Genomic DNA, 16,489 nt, shown 5'->3' with positions numbered 1-16,489 from the left:
GGAGACTGTGGTTGCTCGTCATCTTTAGACAAGATTGTGTCAACCTGAGGTAACCCTGAAAAGTTATCCTCTGGTAGACCCTTATCGGCTTCCACTTCTGGGAAGACCCCTGTAAGTGGGCACTGCTGCTGCAGGGCAAGTGGTGTGTCTGTCTGACCTTTGGTCTCCAAATATTCTTTGGTAAACTGCTGTTGGGTTTTCATCTGCAACTGCCTTTCCACCTTCTGCAGCTCCTTCAATATTTTCTTCTTCTTCTGTACTTGTTCTTCTCTGTTCTTTTTAAGTTCTTCAATCTTATCTTTATTTAAAGGTTCACCTTGAATTAATTCCAATGATTTAAGTTGTGCTTTTTCAATAGCACTAATTCTCTGTCCAAGTTCATTCAGCTTGCCTTCAGTCTCTTCTACTATGCATTCCAAAGGCTGGTATGGGTGAAAAGGTGGCAGTAGGTCCTTATCTGCTACCTGCAGGGAACTTGACTTCTGCTTGGATGCACCTAAGCACATGAAAAATGTTTGAAAAAATGCCATGCTGAAGATACCCCAAACATCCCCTCTCACCCACCAAAAAAAAAAAAATTTAAAAAAAAAAATCTTTACAACTAACACTGCACATCTGTCAAACCACAGAAAGGTAAACCCTACACTCCGTGTTAAGACATCAAAGGACAAAGCATAAGCTGGAATTTTCAATATTGGTCCTAATATCCTTTTGAACACATCTATTTTAATGTTAAGGAATAAGGACTCTTTATGGTTTCTGATATACACGACAATGCATCTGGGAAGTGAAATCAGCAAGAAGAGCAAGGCAATTTAAATAACATACTGAGTTTCCAAAGTTGTTCTGGTGTGCAGAGCAATTAAACCAAGACTATTTTCCAGAGGCTAACTTCCAACAGCTAGGTTACAAGCAAAAGTAGTCTGTATTTGAAAGAAGACTAACTCTACAATAAAATCAGTATTTTGAACTAGTATTTCTCCAAACACTACAGCATTCCATCTTTACCTTATAAACAGAATCCTGCCAGTGCAGACTTAATGTATACAAATATATTTTGAAGCTTTAGCACCTTTTTAAAAGTTCTGAGACAAAATTAAATGCTTCCTTGCCTCCCTCTCCAGTAACAAACTCACAATTCTGCTCACTATTAAGACTTAAAAAATAATATTCAACACTAATCTAGCAAGGAACGCTAAGCCAGGGCAGCGCTTCTCTTGAGCGTTCACTGCCTTCAAGCAACCCAAAAGCCACGTCTGTGAAACCTCCAGTCAGATCTCACTAACAGGAGTCTATTAAGTGCTGAAATTTTAATTTTGACTGCAATGTAAGAAGCTTTAATTAAAAATGTGGAAGGTTTTAGCCTGATCAAATAATTTTCTACACTAACACTCATATGCTATACCCAAACAGTGATATACATAGCTTAAAAAAAAAACAACCAACCAAACAACAACAAAAAACACAAAAACCCACAACACAAACTTGAGTATTTACAAAACAGATTCATACAATTAATCATTAAAAGGGGAATTCAAATTATGTACAGTTTGAGCCATGGCTTGATAAAGTTACCTACACAACAACACATAGTTAAGTGAAAATCTGCATGCAAGAACTAAGTCCCAGATCAGTCACTAGCTCTGGAAGGATTAAGTTTCCTAAAACACGGATTTATTTCTCTCTGGGCCTTCCTTCATCAAAATACTAACTCACAAGTGACTTCATTTTGCATTGCTGTCAAAACAGGAGTCACACACACCTCACTCTGAAGTGAATCTTTCTTTGAGGAACTAATTGAAAAAGCAAACAAATGTGAGAATTTTCTCTTAAAAGAGAAAGAACAAATATTAAAATAGAATTGAACCAACTCTGTGCTGAATACCTTCAACAGACTCTCTGGAATGAAAGCATACCATATCTAAATTTAAAGGAAACAACAAAAATCTTAATAACCCCAGGAAATACCCCAGCATCCCACAAACACTGTGGACACCCTTCAGTAAGCTCTTTCTCCAGCTCAGTACTTTACACAACTGCTTCATACAGATCAGCTGAATATCTATTCCAGCCACTACTATTATTTTGTCTCTGAACCATAAGCGAGTCCCCAAGACAATGTCTTGGAAGACAATAAAGAATCTGACCCAAGTTTAGCAACTTGCTAAACTTGCTTTCTGCTGGCTGGTGGATATCAGCTTAAGTCTGCTATAAGCTGCCGGCTTTTTGGCTTTGTAGTGTACTTAGGTTTTATACAGTTATGCTTTCATTTTAAAAAGCGTGACTTAGAATGTGAGTTTTGCATATCACTCTTGACAAAATAAATTTGCAGTCACCAAAAAAAAAAATATCGCTGAAATGTTTGTGTATATCTTTGGTAGAAAGTAATAAAAGTCAGCTGGTGTCTTTTGAAACTAAGCTGCTCCAATGTTGAAGTAGCAGAAACATTATAGTGGCCTACCTGCAAATTAACTCTGCCTTTGAGACATGACTAAGATGGGAATCCTTTGCACTGCTCTGTTTAATGTTGTTCCTAAGGTTACCATATCTGTCATTTCCATCCTAACACAAAGCATTCCCACAACCTGGCAGCTCTAGACAGTTTCCATCACTCTGTAGGAAAGAAAAGCTGCAGTTCCTGAAAGGAGGTTGTAGAGAGGTGGGGGTTGGCCTCTTCTCCCAGGTAACTACTGGTAGGACAAGAGGGCATAGTCTGAAACTGCACCCAGGGGAAGTTCAGGCTAGAAATGAGGAGGCATTTCTTCACGGAAAGGGTCGTTAGGCATTGGGATGGGCTGCCCAGGGAGGTGGTGGAGTCACCATCCCTGGAGGTGTTTAAGAAAAGACTGGACATGGCACTTAGTGCCATGGTCTAGTTGATGTGGTGGTGTTAGGGCAAAGGTTGGACTCGATGATCCCAGAGGTCTCTTCTAACCAAATCGATTCTGTGATTCAAAGAGCCACTAAATAATAAAGTACCAATATTGTCCCTCTCAATTAAGTCCCACCTGGGGAAAAAACCAGCCTGTCATAGGAAAACTTTTCTATAAGCACAAAAGAAAGTAAAGAGCAGAAGTACAGGCTTGTATCGAGACCTGGACTGGGTAGAGAAACAAAGACTGCTCTCACAGTGGGCAGCGCTCCCCAGACAGCAGCTCAGACCAAGAATGACCATCGAAAGTTGGGACAGTTTCTGAAGACAGGCATTAGGAAACCAGCAAGTGAAGAACTGGGCTCTCAAGTTTCAAAGAGGTGCAGAGATTTACTTTAATCAGTTTCTAATTAGTTAGCAGGGCCACTTTTCAGGTTCCAGATCACCCTTTCCATGCCAGAAAATAGCTGCAACCTGTAATCTTGGGGATACTGGAAGAGGATGAGGGGTAGGAAGAAAGATCTATGCTAAACCTGACATGCACACCTGAACAGCCAGTTTAAACAAGAGATTGAGAAGATGCGTTGGTAGCTTCAAATATGTAAGCATTGTAATATAATATTATAATATTGGAAGTATTTAAAAGAAGCGACTTCCTGTTTTATTCAAATCTCTTCTATATTACAATATCCTGAAAAATACTGTGCCCATCTTAGTAAATAATTATGAACAAGACACTACTTGATACTTGCACTTTTGAAATATCTAAGTGCAGTAAGACTTAAAATCCAACCATAGGCCAGATCATAATTACTTCAATTTTTCTTTTTTTTTTTTTTCTTTCTTTTATTCTTACTTTTTTTTTTGTTGTTCATTTATCTTGTTGGTGGAGCATCAATCTTCTACACAACCAAACTACCACAAAATTAAACCTAGCAATACCAAGTAGTCAATCTAGCCCCTAAAGCAACTGTTTCGCCCACTTTTAGAAGACTTGTTTAATATGTAATGACAACTGAAGATCAAAGAAATCCAGATGTTGCTACATAAATACCACCTGCCATGAGGTAATCATGATCCCAGGACAAAGAATTGTTCAGCTGACAGAAAATGCAGAGTGGTTATGGGCACACCAGGAAAGCCACAGAGTAAGGAAACGACTGCTTGTGAACAGTAGCACCAACTGCTCTTTTATTTATATTTCCATATTCCCACTGGTTTTGGTCCCTAACCTGACCAACTTAACCTTCACCATCATTCCTACAGAGCACACCCATGTCTTCAGCCAGTTTTCTGACCAACACACACAACTCAGTGTAAGATCTACTATGCACAAATGCAGCTTCCCATCCATTTATCCGACTTCTTATTCTCCCCAGGAAATGAGAGGTAAAAGTTTCTATGGAAGTCTTCAGTACTTCTCCTGTACACTGTAGATAATCTCCTAAGTACCTGAGTTGCAATAGTCCGTTTCCCGAGATGAGCCTCCCCCAAGCACCATTACTGGTCCCTAGCACCATTACTGAGCACCCAACAATATGCAGAGGACACTATTACCAGTTTTAAATGCCTTCTGGCTGCAAGTAACATTTAAAGGTCCTAGACACTGTGAGAAAGAGTTTGGAAAAATAACCTTCATATTTATAGTCCTCAGGTGGCTCTCCTAAGCAACTGAACTCTTCTAAATTAAATTTGCTTAAAACACATTCACTCTTTATAGGGTTGCTGCCCACGAACAAGCCTGATACCATATTTCATTCTGAGCGGTTATGATTGTCAAGGAACTTACTCTTCTAGCCCTGACTTCTAATGCCCCTGATGTTGCCTTCTCCCAAGAAAGAAGTAATTTATATGCCCTTTCATAATGAGTAGGGCAGCACAGATGAGACGCTACTGGTCCAAAATAAATCTAAAACTAGCTTGTTGACCCCAATTACATTGTTACTAAATGTACCCCCTACATTTGCTAACACCTAAATGACAGCCTTGTACTCTACAGTAGTAGCACAGGCAGGTACTTGCGTTGTCCTCCGTCAAGTCTGAGGACTGAGGTATTTACTCCAAGGAAGTGTCCAAGGAACATGAAGTAGATAAGGAATTTTATTACATAAATGAAGCCTAGTTCAGATCTTACTCTAAAAGCACTAACTGATGAATTAGCAACAACAGACATTTGTTGTCTTTTAAAGCAAGCAACAAAAGTTTAAGAAAAATCATGACTTTCTTTTTAAAGTCTTTTCAGAAAATTAAACAGACCAAAGGTTTGTTTTTACAATCCATTATACTCTTCAGGAAGTTTCTGTCAACACAACTTGCATTTCAGCTTAGTGGTTTTCATCTTGGCCACCACCTGAAACAGTTATATTATACTTTACTTTTTATTAAATGAAATTCTAGGACTTGCTGACAGTTCTTTAATTTCTAGAGTTGTTACAAAAAAGAACAAATACAAGTTTAAAAAAAAGTAGATCCAAATCCAAACAGTTAAATTCCAAAATATTTTTCCAGCATTAAAAAAAATAAAAATCACAGCAAGAAAAAAGTCAACCGTGTGATACACATTTGTACATTCAAATACATCTCTGCTGGAACCAATACCTAGCATATAAATCTGTGTGTCATCCTGATAGGTAATATTACCTAGAACTTAAAAGAAACAAAACACCAACCACAAAACAACCAAAAAACCAGATTCAGTCTGTTCCTCACTTCACAGAAGGCAGACGTCATGAAGCATAAATCCATACTAAGATCTTTGTACTTTGTTAACAGAATTGCTTGTCCACTGTTCTTGCACTTTAAGGTGTTTAAAAAATCTGTTATCATTCAGAAGTCGAGAGTTAGATTTGCAGTCTTCAACTAAAATTCACCAGCCTCATCAACAGGAATAAGATGAGCTCAATATTGAATTTTCATGAAAATTCTGTGTTTAACTGTAATTCATATCTGTAAGAAATTCAGCTCCAAGAACCCAGGGAAACAATCAGTCAATTCATATAAACACAAATGCAGAGTAAAATATTATATAATCTGGCTATTTGGGCAACAAAAAAATAGTCTACTTTTCCCAGGTAAATTCATCTGCTACATTTTTTTAAATATATATTTAATTCTTCTGTATAAAGAACGGGACAATTTGTAGAGGGTCGAATGATCAGATGAATTTCTATTTTAACTATGTTCCTGCTGTGAACCATGCAGTATTTTTGCCAATCTTTAACACTATTGCAGCTGTTTCTATGGAAAACTTGCAGGGAATAGGTGCAATGATAGCCAACAGTCAATGGTTACACGGCCGAAACCAAGCCAAACTTAACTCAATTTTCTGACATTCAAAAATTTGAGTTGCTTTCCAATCTTAGTCGTCTTCCCAAGTTTCCTCTGGTGGCTTGACAGTATGAATAACACTTAATTAAATTAGTCGGTGGCAAGCAGGTGACTGAAGCTTCAAAGGAGTGGAATTTCATAAACCACCATGGAAAGATTTTTATATGCTTGTGCTCTTGGGGACCTACACGTGTCTTGTTTTTAAATCATCTGCCTGCACTGCGAGAAGATTCACATACGAGAGTAACAAGTCTCTAAGTCTACTAAGAAATTATTAGTGAAGTTAGAAAGCCATGAGGCATGGACTGTTACATTTCTTTTGGCAACTCATCCTGGAGAACTGGGTCAGCTGCTGACTCACACAGAAAATACAGAGGAAATGGCAAGAGTTAATGAGAAGATGTTGAAGCACATGAAACAAAGAACAGGCAGCTGGGTTGTGCAGTAGGTAAGTCTGAAAGGAGTCAGAATGGAAAAGCAAGAATATCAGCTTGCCTTGCTAATGTGTTCACCTCAATGAGAATATAATCTTCCTAGTTTTACTCTTAACTTGGCCCCGCTTTCAATTAAATCGCACAATGTCTTAAGACCCCTGCCAGTATATAGCTCAGTATTAGGCATAAAAGTCAGATACTGGAGTAAAACAATATTTATTGAATTTGTAGCTATTGAAGTTAAGCAGAGTTTGTTTTTCCTCCAAGCCATTAGACTGTTAGATTTAGCACAGGGATATAGGGGATACTTTATATTGAAGGTCTGACATAAAAAGCTTACAGATTCCAAAGATCCTACTCAACTTTAAGGTAACTCTGGTTTCCTTCCCAGGACCAAAGGCAGATGTGAGCATCTTTCAGGTGAATAACTTAAGTCTATTAGGTCTTACGGAATTCTAAAAAAAAAAAAGTGCGCACCCCAAATGAGAAATGCTTGCAAGTTACTGAGCACTTAAAAACAACAGTGGAGAAATCTAATGACATCAAGTTGGTAGGTTTTAAGCACTCAGTTAAGGCCAATTAGTTACTTTGTAAGCACAATTTCAGATCAGCTATGAATTAAAACAAACCTGGAGAAAGACTTACAAAAGTAACTGATACCTCAGCCTCCAAAATCAGACTACTTTAAATTTTGACATGCTTAAAAACATCTTACACAGTTCAAATATTTTGACTAAACAATCCTGCTGCTTTCCACAGACTTCCTGAGCGTCTCCTTGTTGCACAAGCATGTTGTTTTTCAACAATGGTCTAAAAACATGCCTTGGGTTCAAGCCACTGTGCTCACCAGGCGTGCTCTGAGAAAGACCAAGGCAGAATCACAAACACCCCTGGGAGCTTCAGATTCCACATTAAACATTAGCTTTCATTTACAAACTAGACAAGATTATCAACAGCAACAGGATTACATCGGTTGATTTCCTAAAGAAATCCAATGGCATTCCTTTCAACCATTTCATGTGCTGGGCATTGAGGTTCCCTCGCCCCAGGGAACCAGATGCAGGGGCACTTGGAGCTGCACCATCGCCACTGCGTTTTATGCCTCTTGTAGTGTAAAGTGGGAGAGACCCTCTCATCCTGCAGAACTTGCACATTCGTTTTTTATCTAGCCAAAAGCCTCTCAAGTTGAGCTGCATCAGAATTGCTGCTGGCTGCTCAGCAATCCTGATCATGTTCAAGTGAGGGCAGCAAAAAGTACGAAATACCAAGGATTCACTGGGATTTCAGTTTTATATGGACACAATAGACACATGCTAAACATAGTGCACTAAAAACAATCCTTCCTAAGCATGTAATGGTTGAGGTCTGTTCAGTCCCGTGAACTAATTCTGCTTCTTCACCTGACTTTTCTTCAGCTCTTTAGGAGATTACCATCTTTGTATATCACCTTTATCTGAGTCTCTCTAGAACCACTGTCAGCTCTGAAATTTTTCTCTTTTCCGTTGCAAAACACTGATATTAAATCCTTTGCCAAAATAATAATTCAAATGACAACTATTCCATACACCTTCTTACTTTACTGAAGAATAATAATGTAATTCAAAATGAAACCATAAATTCCTCTTGAAAAAATCTCATACCATATTTGAATCATAACAACAACATACAAGTATATTCTACTTTTTCACTCAACTTGCCAAGAACTCTTTAGGAAACAAGTTGTTTGCATTTCTTGCAAAACTAGTACAGGTCCTTAAAAACCAGACTGCGCTGAGGTTAAGAAGGTTAGGTGCTCCTCTCCTTCCTTCAAGTAGTTAAGATTTTATACAAAAACTCAGGGGGCTATTTCTAACTGTTAAGGCAAGAAATTTGTCTTCCCCAGGATAAACAATTTTGTTTCAAAAGAATTTAAGACTGTTTACCCCCACCCCACCCATGGAAATGACGAACAGGCCTTTATTCGCATCCTCTTTTGCCCTTTGTCTCCCAAGAAGTCTAACGATGAAAGTCTGGTATATTAAAGCCACATGTGTGTAACAAGTTAAGAATAGAAGTTCAGCAAAGAACACTAACTCTATCACAGTTAAACTAGTAGAGTGGTATCACTACAATGATCACACAGTGTTTATCACAAAAATACCTTCCCCCCCCCAAAGATCTGCATTGCACAAGAGCTTTGCACACAAAGTTTTCAGGAATGCTTCATCAGTCCAATGATACATTTCGGATTGCTACATCTCTTGCAACACATGACAGATCAGTTTCTCTGACATGCACGAAGCACGTCCTGAAACACTGAGAATAACTAGATCTCTGTGCCAGTTCCTACAACATGGTACTGTTACAAACATGCCTAAAGTATGCGCTGACATTTGCGGTAAGTTGGTTTTTCTTTTTAATGAGAGCTATTTCTTAAACTACAATCAACTATTTGCTTTTCATAATTTGATTAAATAATATGAGACTTCAAGCTTATAACTTTTGTATCCTTAATCTCTCATTGATTCCCATGCATCACAAAATCTACTTCCAGAACACTAACCCACTTTGCAATACTAATAGCTATTTAATTGTATGGGCACACATGCTGGTATATAGCTTTTCCGTGTTTTATTTGAACCAGAAGTTGCATATTTTTCATTTGTTTGGTACTTATTTTTATGAAATCCAAAATATCAGGTATTGCACATCCTAGGAAAATGATACAGTAACTGCATTTGAGAAGTCACACACGGCATATATGCATGGAGAGTGTCACGGCTGCACACGTAAAACACAATTACGTATACAATTTTTTTTCTCTCTTCATTTGTACCCTTGGGGTTTTTTTGTTTGTTTGTTTTAGGAAAGCACTGAGCACTTCCAGAATAAGTGAATTAAGTAAAGCTAGCTAATAGAGCTTTGGATATTGTAATATTTAATATTACTATCCCAAACTGTAAATCATTAGGAGCTGCAGTTTAACTTTCCACTTGAGGATCTGCTTCTTTTCCTCAGCTGATTTAGCAGACATGAAGGATTGATTACAAAATCCATAGATGGAAACGAACTGCTAAATTTGCCATTTAATGACTGCAAATAGTTTTAACCAGCCAGTTCAACCACATTCAAACCAAAAACCCTGATGTTATGATTACTTACAAGAATACTATTACTAATACAAGAAAGTCTCTCCTGTAAGTAGATCTGCACTGGCACTTTACAGTGCCAACATGTTTGCACTGCTACTGTAGGAACAGAAAAAAGTTGATATATCAAGTTCACGGATAATAGTTGCAACTATTCTAGATGACCACAACATTCAAAACTTAACACCACACCTAGAGTTTATTAATATTTTTTATCAGTCTGCACTATGACAGCTACCACAATCATTTTCTTCCAAAAATATTAGAATAAGCATAGTTCTAATAAATTAGAATACGTATAATAAAATTAGAATAACCAGCGTAACTATACCGTAGAATACAAGAAAATTAGCAAAAGCTATGCACTACATAAAATATTTTTAAGTTATAATTCATTAGAGGTGTTCAAGAATTGATGGAGTGGACTACACTATGCATAAGCTCTAATAAAATTGTCCCCAGCCTATCAGTTTCCAAACTGCATATATTCTCCAAGTGGCTACATACTAACCTTTCACCACTCCCAAGAGAGGTGGCGAGTTCTCTTGAGGGGTTCTGTCGGGTTCCTGGGGAGGTACAACCATAGCAAGTGTATGCACCGGTACACGTGGAACCTTAAAACAAAGCCACAGACACACACTCAGGTAAAAAAACCCTTTTGAATGGATCAGATCTTGAAGCATTAACACAAAGATACAGCAGACCTCCATTCCACTCTTCCCAAACTATGTATGCTATGCTACCTCTTGGTATGACCTATCCCATGTTATTTTATTGTGGGTAATACATCAGAGTTAACTATGTCACTCTTCACAAAATCCTGGGCTGTGTAGGCTGGAAAACTGTTAACAACTTTAGGCTTTTAATCAACTAACTCCAGTGGAAAGCTACCTTTCCACTTTGCAAAATTCTAAATTTACACAATATGTTTTCTTTCATACAACAACATTTGAGCGGTGCTGTCACAAGGGTTTAGAACTGTTGAAACAAAATACTGAGCAAATGCAACCAAGAAAACAATCTTCTTTTGAGATACTAGGTTTGGGACCATCCTGTCTAATGAGCAGAAAAGGGAACAAAGTTCATGCAGTCTTCAAGACACTGCAGACAACACCAATCAACTTTCTCACTCTCTACCATTTTCAAATGCATAGACTTTAAATGCTTTCCACTGTGTATCTTCACATCTAAATTAACTTCATAAGTTAACTACTAAGGAAGTGCTTCTCTGCAATATTTGTGGTGATCTAGAAAAAAAATTCCTTATGCCTTACCTGAGACTGATCCTGAGATGGAGGTGTGAGTTGAGACAAGTCTGCTGCAGGAACCGACAGAACATTGTTTGGGTAATCCAGCAAGTAAGAAACAACATTTGTATGTCCTCCTTTGGCAGCCTCAATGAGCATTGTTGAGCCATCCTGAAGTGAGATTTTGGAAATAAAAAGCCAGAAGATGAATTTTTCTATTTGGTGTAGTAGGTAAGATATGAATTAGCCAATTTAAAATTCCAGATTTACTGATCCATTAAATCAACTACGTGGTTCTTTCAGTACCTATGATAAATGCATAGTTTTAAGTGAATACCTTGAGTCGATGAGTAGGATCTGCACCGTGAGCCAGAAGGAGCTCGACAACTGCCAGGTGGCCTCCTGCACATGCCAGTGACACCACCGTGTGGTCATTATTAGCTGTAGCCCTGTTAACGTTGGCACCTACAAAGAGAAGATCTCAGAATTAAACACAGGGAAATTCTTTTTAAAAGATAGTATCAATAAGTACAGTATTTTCTGGAATAGAGATAAAGTTTTCTCTTTTAATCTTCCTAATTCATACACTTCTAGGTAAACATAAGGGATTCTGAATAACTGACAGCTGCTACACATCATCCTCCTCATCTTGTAAAGACGAGGAAGTAATGACAGTAACAGTGTGCCGTGTAAGTGGTAAGAGAGAGGGAACACTTACGGTGTACATAGCACAACTTAAATTTTCATTCCAGCCACTTCTCAGTATCACTACGTGGCACAATTCTTTCTGTTTCAGATAGTACTTGAGGATGTGTTTTTTCTGAAGGAGTGCTTTTTTTTAAGAAACTGAAGATACCTGCAGTACTTGAAATCTATTTATTAATCTATACAACAGAGCAGGAAAAATAACTAGCAAAATATTTGATGATTCTTTGTATCATGAACTACACGGAATTCAAAATAACCTTAACGGTTTGACAAATGCTCATATACACATAACCAGATTAATTTTGAAGAAGTATCACAAACATGCAGAATTGTAAAGTGGCATTTTAAGTTTTTCAATGAGTTTAAACTAGCATTTTACCTTTGCTAATAAGGAATTGCACAGTGCATAAATGACCAGCTCGCGCAGCCTTCATTAGTGGGGTTCTCCCACCTTCAGATTCATGCTCCTGTTGTAAAGAATAAATAACAGATGTACACATGGACAAAAATTATACTGTTGTTTCAGCTTTTGAACCATCTCGTGATGGGACCAGAATGACCTGTCTCATTAGAAGATCTTTTAAGCTGACTGTAATCAAGATAAACTGACTAGAATAAATTTTCATGTTACCTTAAATACTGAATCACATTGTCAAAAAGCATTAAGACCACATCCAAACCGTTATCACACAAGGAAGTTTCCTTACTTACATACCCCTTTTTATTTTAGTGTTAAAATGCATAGCATAGTTAAGAGTAACATCTTCTTTCCTCCTCAAAAAAGGACGACTATTTAACACAAATACCATCCAACACCAAGAAGTATACAAATAACTATGAACCGATGCGCAACAGTTCTGATAGCTGTCACATGATGCATGCCAGACCTTTACAATTGCAATAATGTCTGAAGTGCAGACAACATTTTTAAAACACACTGAAGATGACTGGCAACAAAAACGAGACAAATCACTGCAGGTCACAAAAAGTCTGAGTAAGAAGTCTAGAGAGTAAGGCAGAAAGAAGACAAAAGGATGATACAAACAAAAAATGGAATTAGCAACAAGAACAATTTTCTAATTTAAAGTTTCTGAATACTGAAAGATGTGGTTGCATACAGCTATATTAGAGAAGTTACAGAACTAGAAAATTTGCCTCATATATAGACATGATCAATAGCACAAAGAATGCTGACTAATACCCATCAACCCTCCCACAGCAAAAAGAGAGAACATCATCTTCTGGGAGTGTTTCTATTTGCGCTTGGAATATTCAGTCTGATCGATAACATACTAGGACCATGGGTTTTTTTAATTAAATATCTGGGAAGCCAAGCTCTAAATTCACTGTTTACTTCTAGAATTGCATGTATATCTGATGGTGAAACTTAACATTCAGTACTGACAGTGTATGATACTGCTATTTACAAATATAAAAGGACAAGAATAGATTTGACAGAACAAATGAACTCCTTCCTTCCTTCCCATAGTTTCAGTATTCCTGAAAACTCCGCATATGTCGTTTGACATATGGCTTGCTTTGGTTGCAAGCTGCACCTTACAGCAAGCTTTCTGTTCATACACTTGAGGAAGAAATCTCTTGACTGGATCTTCTATTGGAGACTGACCCTGTGCAGAAAATACAAACCAACCCTTTACCATAATGGGGGTTACACTACCCCTTCTCCTATGTGCTCTGGAGAGAGCAGAAACACTCTGCTCCTGCACCTTCGTAAGAACTTTTATTATTGTATGCCACTTTAACACACATTTCAACTCCACATCAGTGCTCTGATTTCTTTGCTTACTTGGTAGTATAATGCATAAGTACATGCAGGCAGATAGGAAGCCTTACAGATTTACTACTGAAGTAATCTCTTTTTTTTTTTTTTTGGAATAAGTAGATTCCAAATCCCAGGGGAAATGACTGCTTAGCTGTTGATAAATACATGCATGCTTTCAGATCTTCTGCATGTCAGAAATATTTGCAGGACATGTAAAGCTAATTATGTTAGTATGTGGCCCTATGATGTGCAAGAATTAGTAGCATGCCCTTGAGCTCTGATGCTTACTCTGGTATTTGGCATAGTTTTTCTCTCCTCAGCCACTGCCAATAGATCATAAAAAGCCAGATGCTGCTGTTTCTCTTATGCACAGTAAACCCCTGGTACTGCTGGCAAATCACTCACAAAGCAGCTATGGATGCAAAGAACTATTGAACACCACTTCACTTGCTGAGCAGGACCAGAATATTACTGCCCAAATTAATATATCACTTCTAAATCCCCACTGATGCAACAGCAAAGATGGCAAGAAGCAAAATTTATTTTAGGTCATCTTAGCTATGTTCAAGATAGTGAAAAGCCATCATATATTGCATTCAAATGTAGGATTTCAGTTAACTAGCAGTAAGAGATCATTATTTGCAACATTCTCTATTCCTAACAGATTTCACTGTTGAAGTCTTAAACACGGATGTCAGGAGGCTTCCTCATTTAAATGCAATGCAGATATTCTGCCCAGTTAAACCAACTGTCACTTCATCAAGCAGGCAGAACTTGATCCTCATCTATTATAGACTTCAAATACTTGCAGTACCATACACATCATTAGTCCAGCCTAGCTAAAGCATTTGTGTGCCCACCTGCTGTAGATCTTCAAAAGTTATTGCATTTTGACGGTATTTTTCACATCAGAAGACAGAAATGCGTATTTTAAGATGAAATTAATTCTACAACTTCAGCACTATTTAGCCCTAATAAAGACTAGCAGATAGCATCAACTCAAGCTTTAAGGGAAAACATCTAGAACAAGCCAAAATAAGAAGCTGAGCCAGTGCAGTGCCTTTGTCTACTCGCATCCTTTCTTTTACCTGGAATGGCCATAAATTTCAAAGGTGTTCTGTTTTTTAATTAATTTTTTTTTTTTTTAGCTTCAGTAGATAATGAAAATCAGGTCAGAGGACATGAAAGCTGTCCAAAAGTATCCCCAAACAGTTTCTTCCTTGTATTAATATGAAGTACATGCAAATGCTTATTTTTGAAAGAACAAAAACTAGCAAGGAGTACTCATCTCCAAAGACAACTTTCCCAGCTATTTGCACTGTAGGACTCACCACAGTATTCTGTCACTCTTCACTGCTCCAATCCTGAGAAATATTGCATTTATTATGATCAGAAAGAGGTATAAAGGAGAACACCTATGCTAGCTTCGGCCAGAAGAGTCGTTCTCTAAACACTTGAGTGATGTGCTCTCCTGCTAATTCTGCTTGAATTAGAAAGAACACCTGAGAGGAATTTTCTGTAGGTTTGGGTACCAGACAGGAAGGAAAGGGAAAGCAAGAGTATTACCTAAATCAGGTAAGGGTCTACATTATCTGCATCTTTCTACTGGGACTCAAAAAGGAGATGAGAATCCAGTCAGTAATAATTATTTCCTTTCTAGACAAATCAATACTTCAGAAAGCAGAGCAAAAGCAGTGTTATCTGAAGCACCTTACAGCAATCATTGATATTTTTTTATTCTTGATTTCAAGTTCTCTGTTTTAGGCAGTTCTAAATCAGATAGATAAGGCCTTCCCCCCTTATTCTCCTTGGTTCACAAGTACTCGTGGTTGGCAAGTATTATTCACTAGGATATTTTTTTTAGAGTTTGTTTTCAATGTTGTATACTATTTAAAACTTCTAGAACAAAATCTGCATTTTCAAAGTAAGGGTCCAACTGGTCTCTTCAATTCTTTAACGAGCCCCTCTCACCCATGTCAACAGTGAATATTTAATGGAAATCTAAATGTTATTCTAAGAAAAATGATTTGGACAAAGTTTTTTATGTAAGACAATAGCCAAACAATACAGTTAACACCATGCCACCGCTAATTTTCAAGACTGAACTCCTATCAAGAGATACAGTATTCTAGCAGTCCCCAATAACCTTCCTGAGATATGCAGCAAACCAGTATTTCAGAGGCACCTAAAAACTCAACTAGGCCTCTAGTTTGAAGTAAATATCTGAAAAGGGAAGACCTTAGAGGAAGCTAGATACGTACTACCAGGTTTAGCATAGCTACTTGTGCTAACAGACTCAATGAGGTAAAAGTGTCTACATTTGTGAAGGCTGAGATACTGCTTTTTAAAAACAGGGTTTTAGAAAACCCAACAGAAGGGAAAATGCAGGACAAGGATGACATGTCTAGTCTACACAGTGAGTCTTTATTTTTGAAGAAATTTAGATGCCTTAAAGCCATGCTTGTTGTTAGCATGTATGCTGAGGCTGCAGCTTACAAGCATCAAAGGCCAACCTCACCTGATGCTTGGCCGGCTCTATGCCCTCCAAAATAGTCTTCTTTAAGTCCTCCTGCTTGTCCTGCGGAAGGAAAAAGAAGAACTCACGGCTCTTGTTCTACAAATAAATGCTGTTCTTGGTCATGAAGACCTGGAACGTGAACTTAAATGGATCAGATCCACCAGCTGAAAATTCTGTTTTGCTGGAATTGGGCAAGCAAGCACAAAGGTAAGACCAAGCAATGCAGTTCTCACCAGTTAAGACTCCTACCACAAGCCATTCAGATTCACAAAGAGAATACAAAGGTCATATGCAGCACCTTGTTAAATAGAAGATGACTTTTTATTCACTACTGGCAAAAGAGAGGATGTTATTGTACTTTGCACCATGCAGAGACTGCAACACAACATCCAAAAAGTGTTAACTACAAAAATGAGCTTCACATGTCCTACAACCTTTTGCTTTATTTGTAAAAGACTGAGGGTCAAGTCCA

The 16,489-nt window shown here is 37.8% G+C and overlaps 1 protein-coding gene across 1 annotated transcript in view; it reads right to left on the bottom strand.

Annotated features, from left to right (window-relative positions):
• Positions 1–16,077, bottom strand: part of LOC104162640 (ankyrin repeat and KH domain-containing protein 1-like) — a gene marked incomplete at both ends in the record, with an annotated part of 41,203 nt that extends 25,126 nt beyond the window's left edge. The window contains 6 exons of the mRNA XM_009701417.1: positions 1–496; positions 10,273–10,375; positions 11,036–11,179; positions 11,346–11,473; positions 12,096–12,183; positions 16,018–16,077. The exon at positions 1–496 is cut by the window's left edge and continues 272 nt beyond it. Of these exons, the coding sequence (XP_009699719.1) occupies positions 1–496; positions 10,273–10,375; positions 11,036–11,179; positions 11,346–11,473; positions 12,096–12,183; positions 16,018–16,077 (1,019 nt within the window). The remainder of the gene's footprint in view (positions 497–10,272; positions 10,376–11,035; positions 11,180–11,345; positions 11,474–12,095; positions 12,184–16,017) is intronic.
• Between the last annotated feature and the right edge of the window lie 412 nt (positions 16,078–16,489).

The sequence above is a fragment of the Cariama cristata genome, unplaced genomic scaffold (assembly GCF_000690535.1).
Source record: "Cariama cristata isolate BGI_N322 unplaced genomic scaffold, ASM69053v1 scaffold36545, whole genome shotgun sequence".
Lineage (NCBI taxonomy): Eukaryota > Metazoa > Chordata > Aves > Cariamiformes > Cariamidae > Cariama > Cariama cristata.
This window is presented reverse-complemented; position numbering and strand designations above follow the sequence as displayed.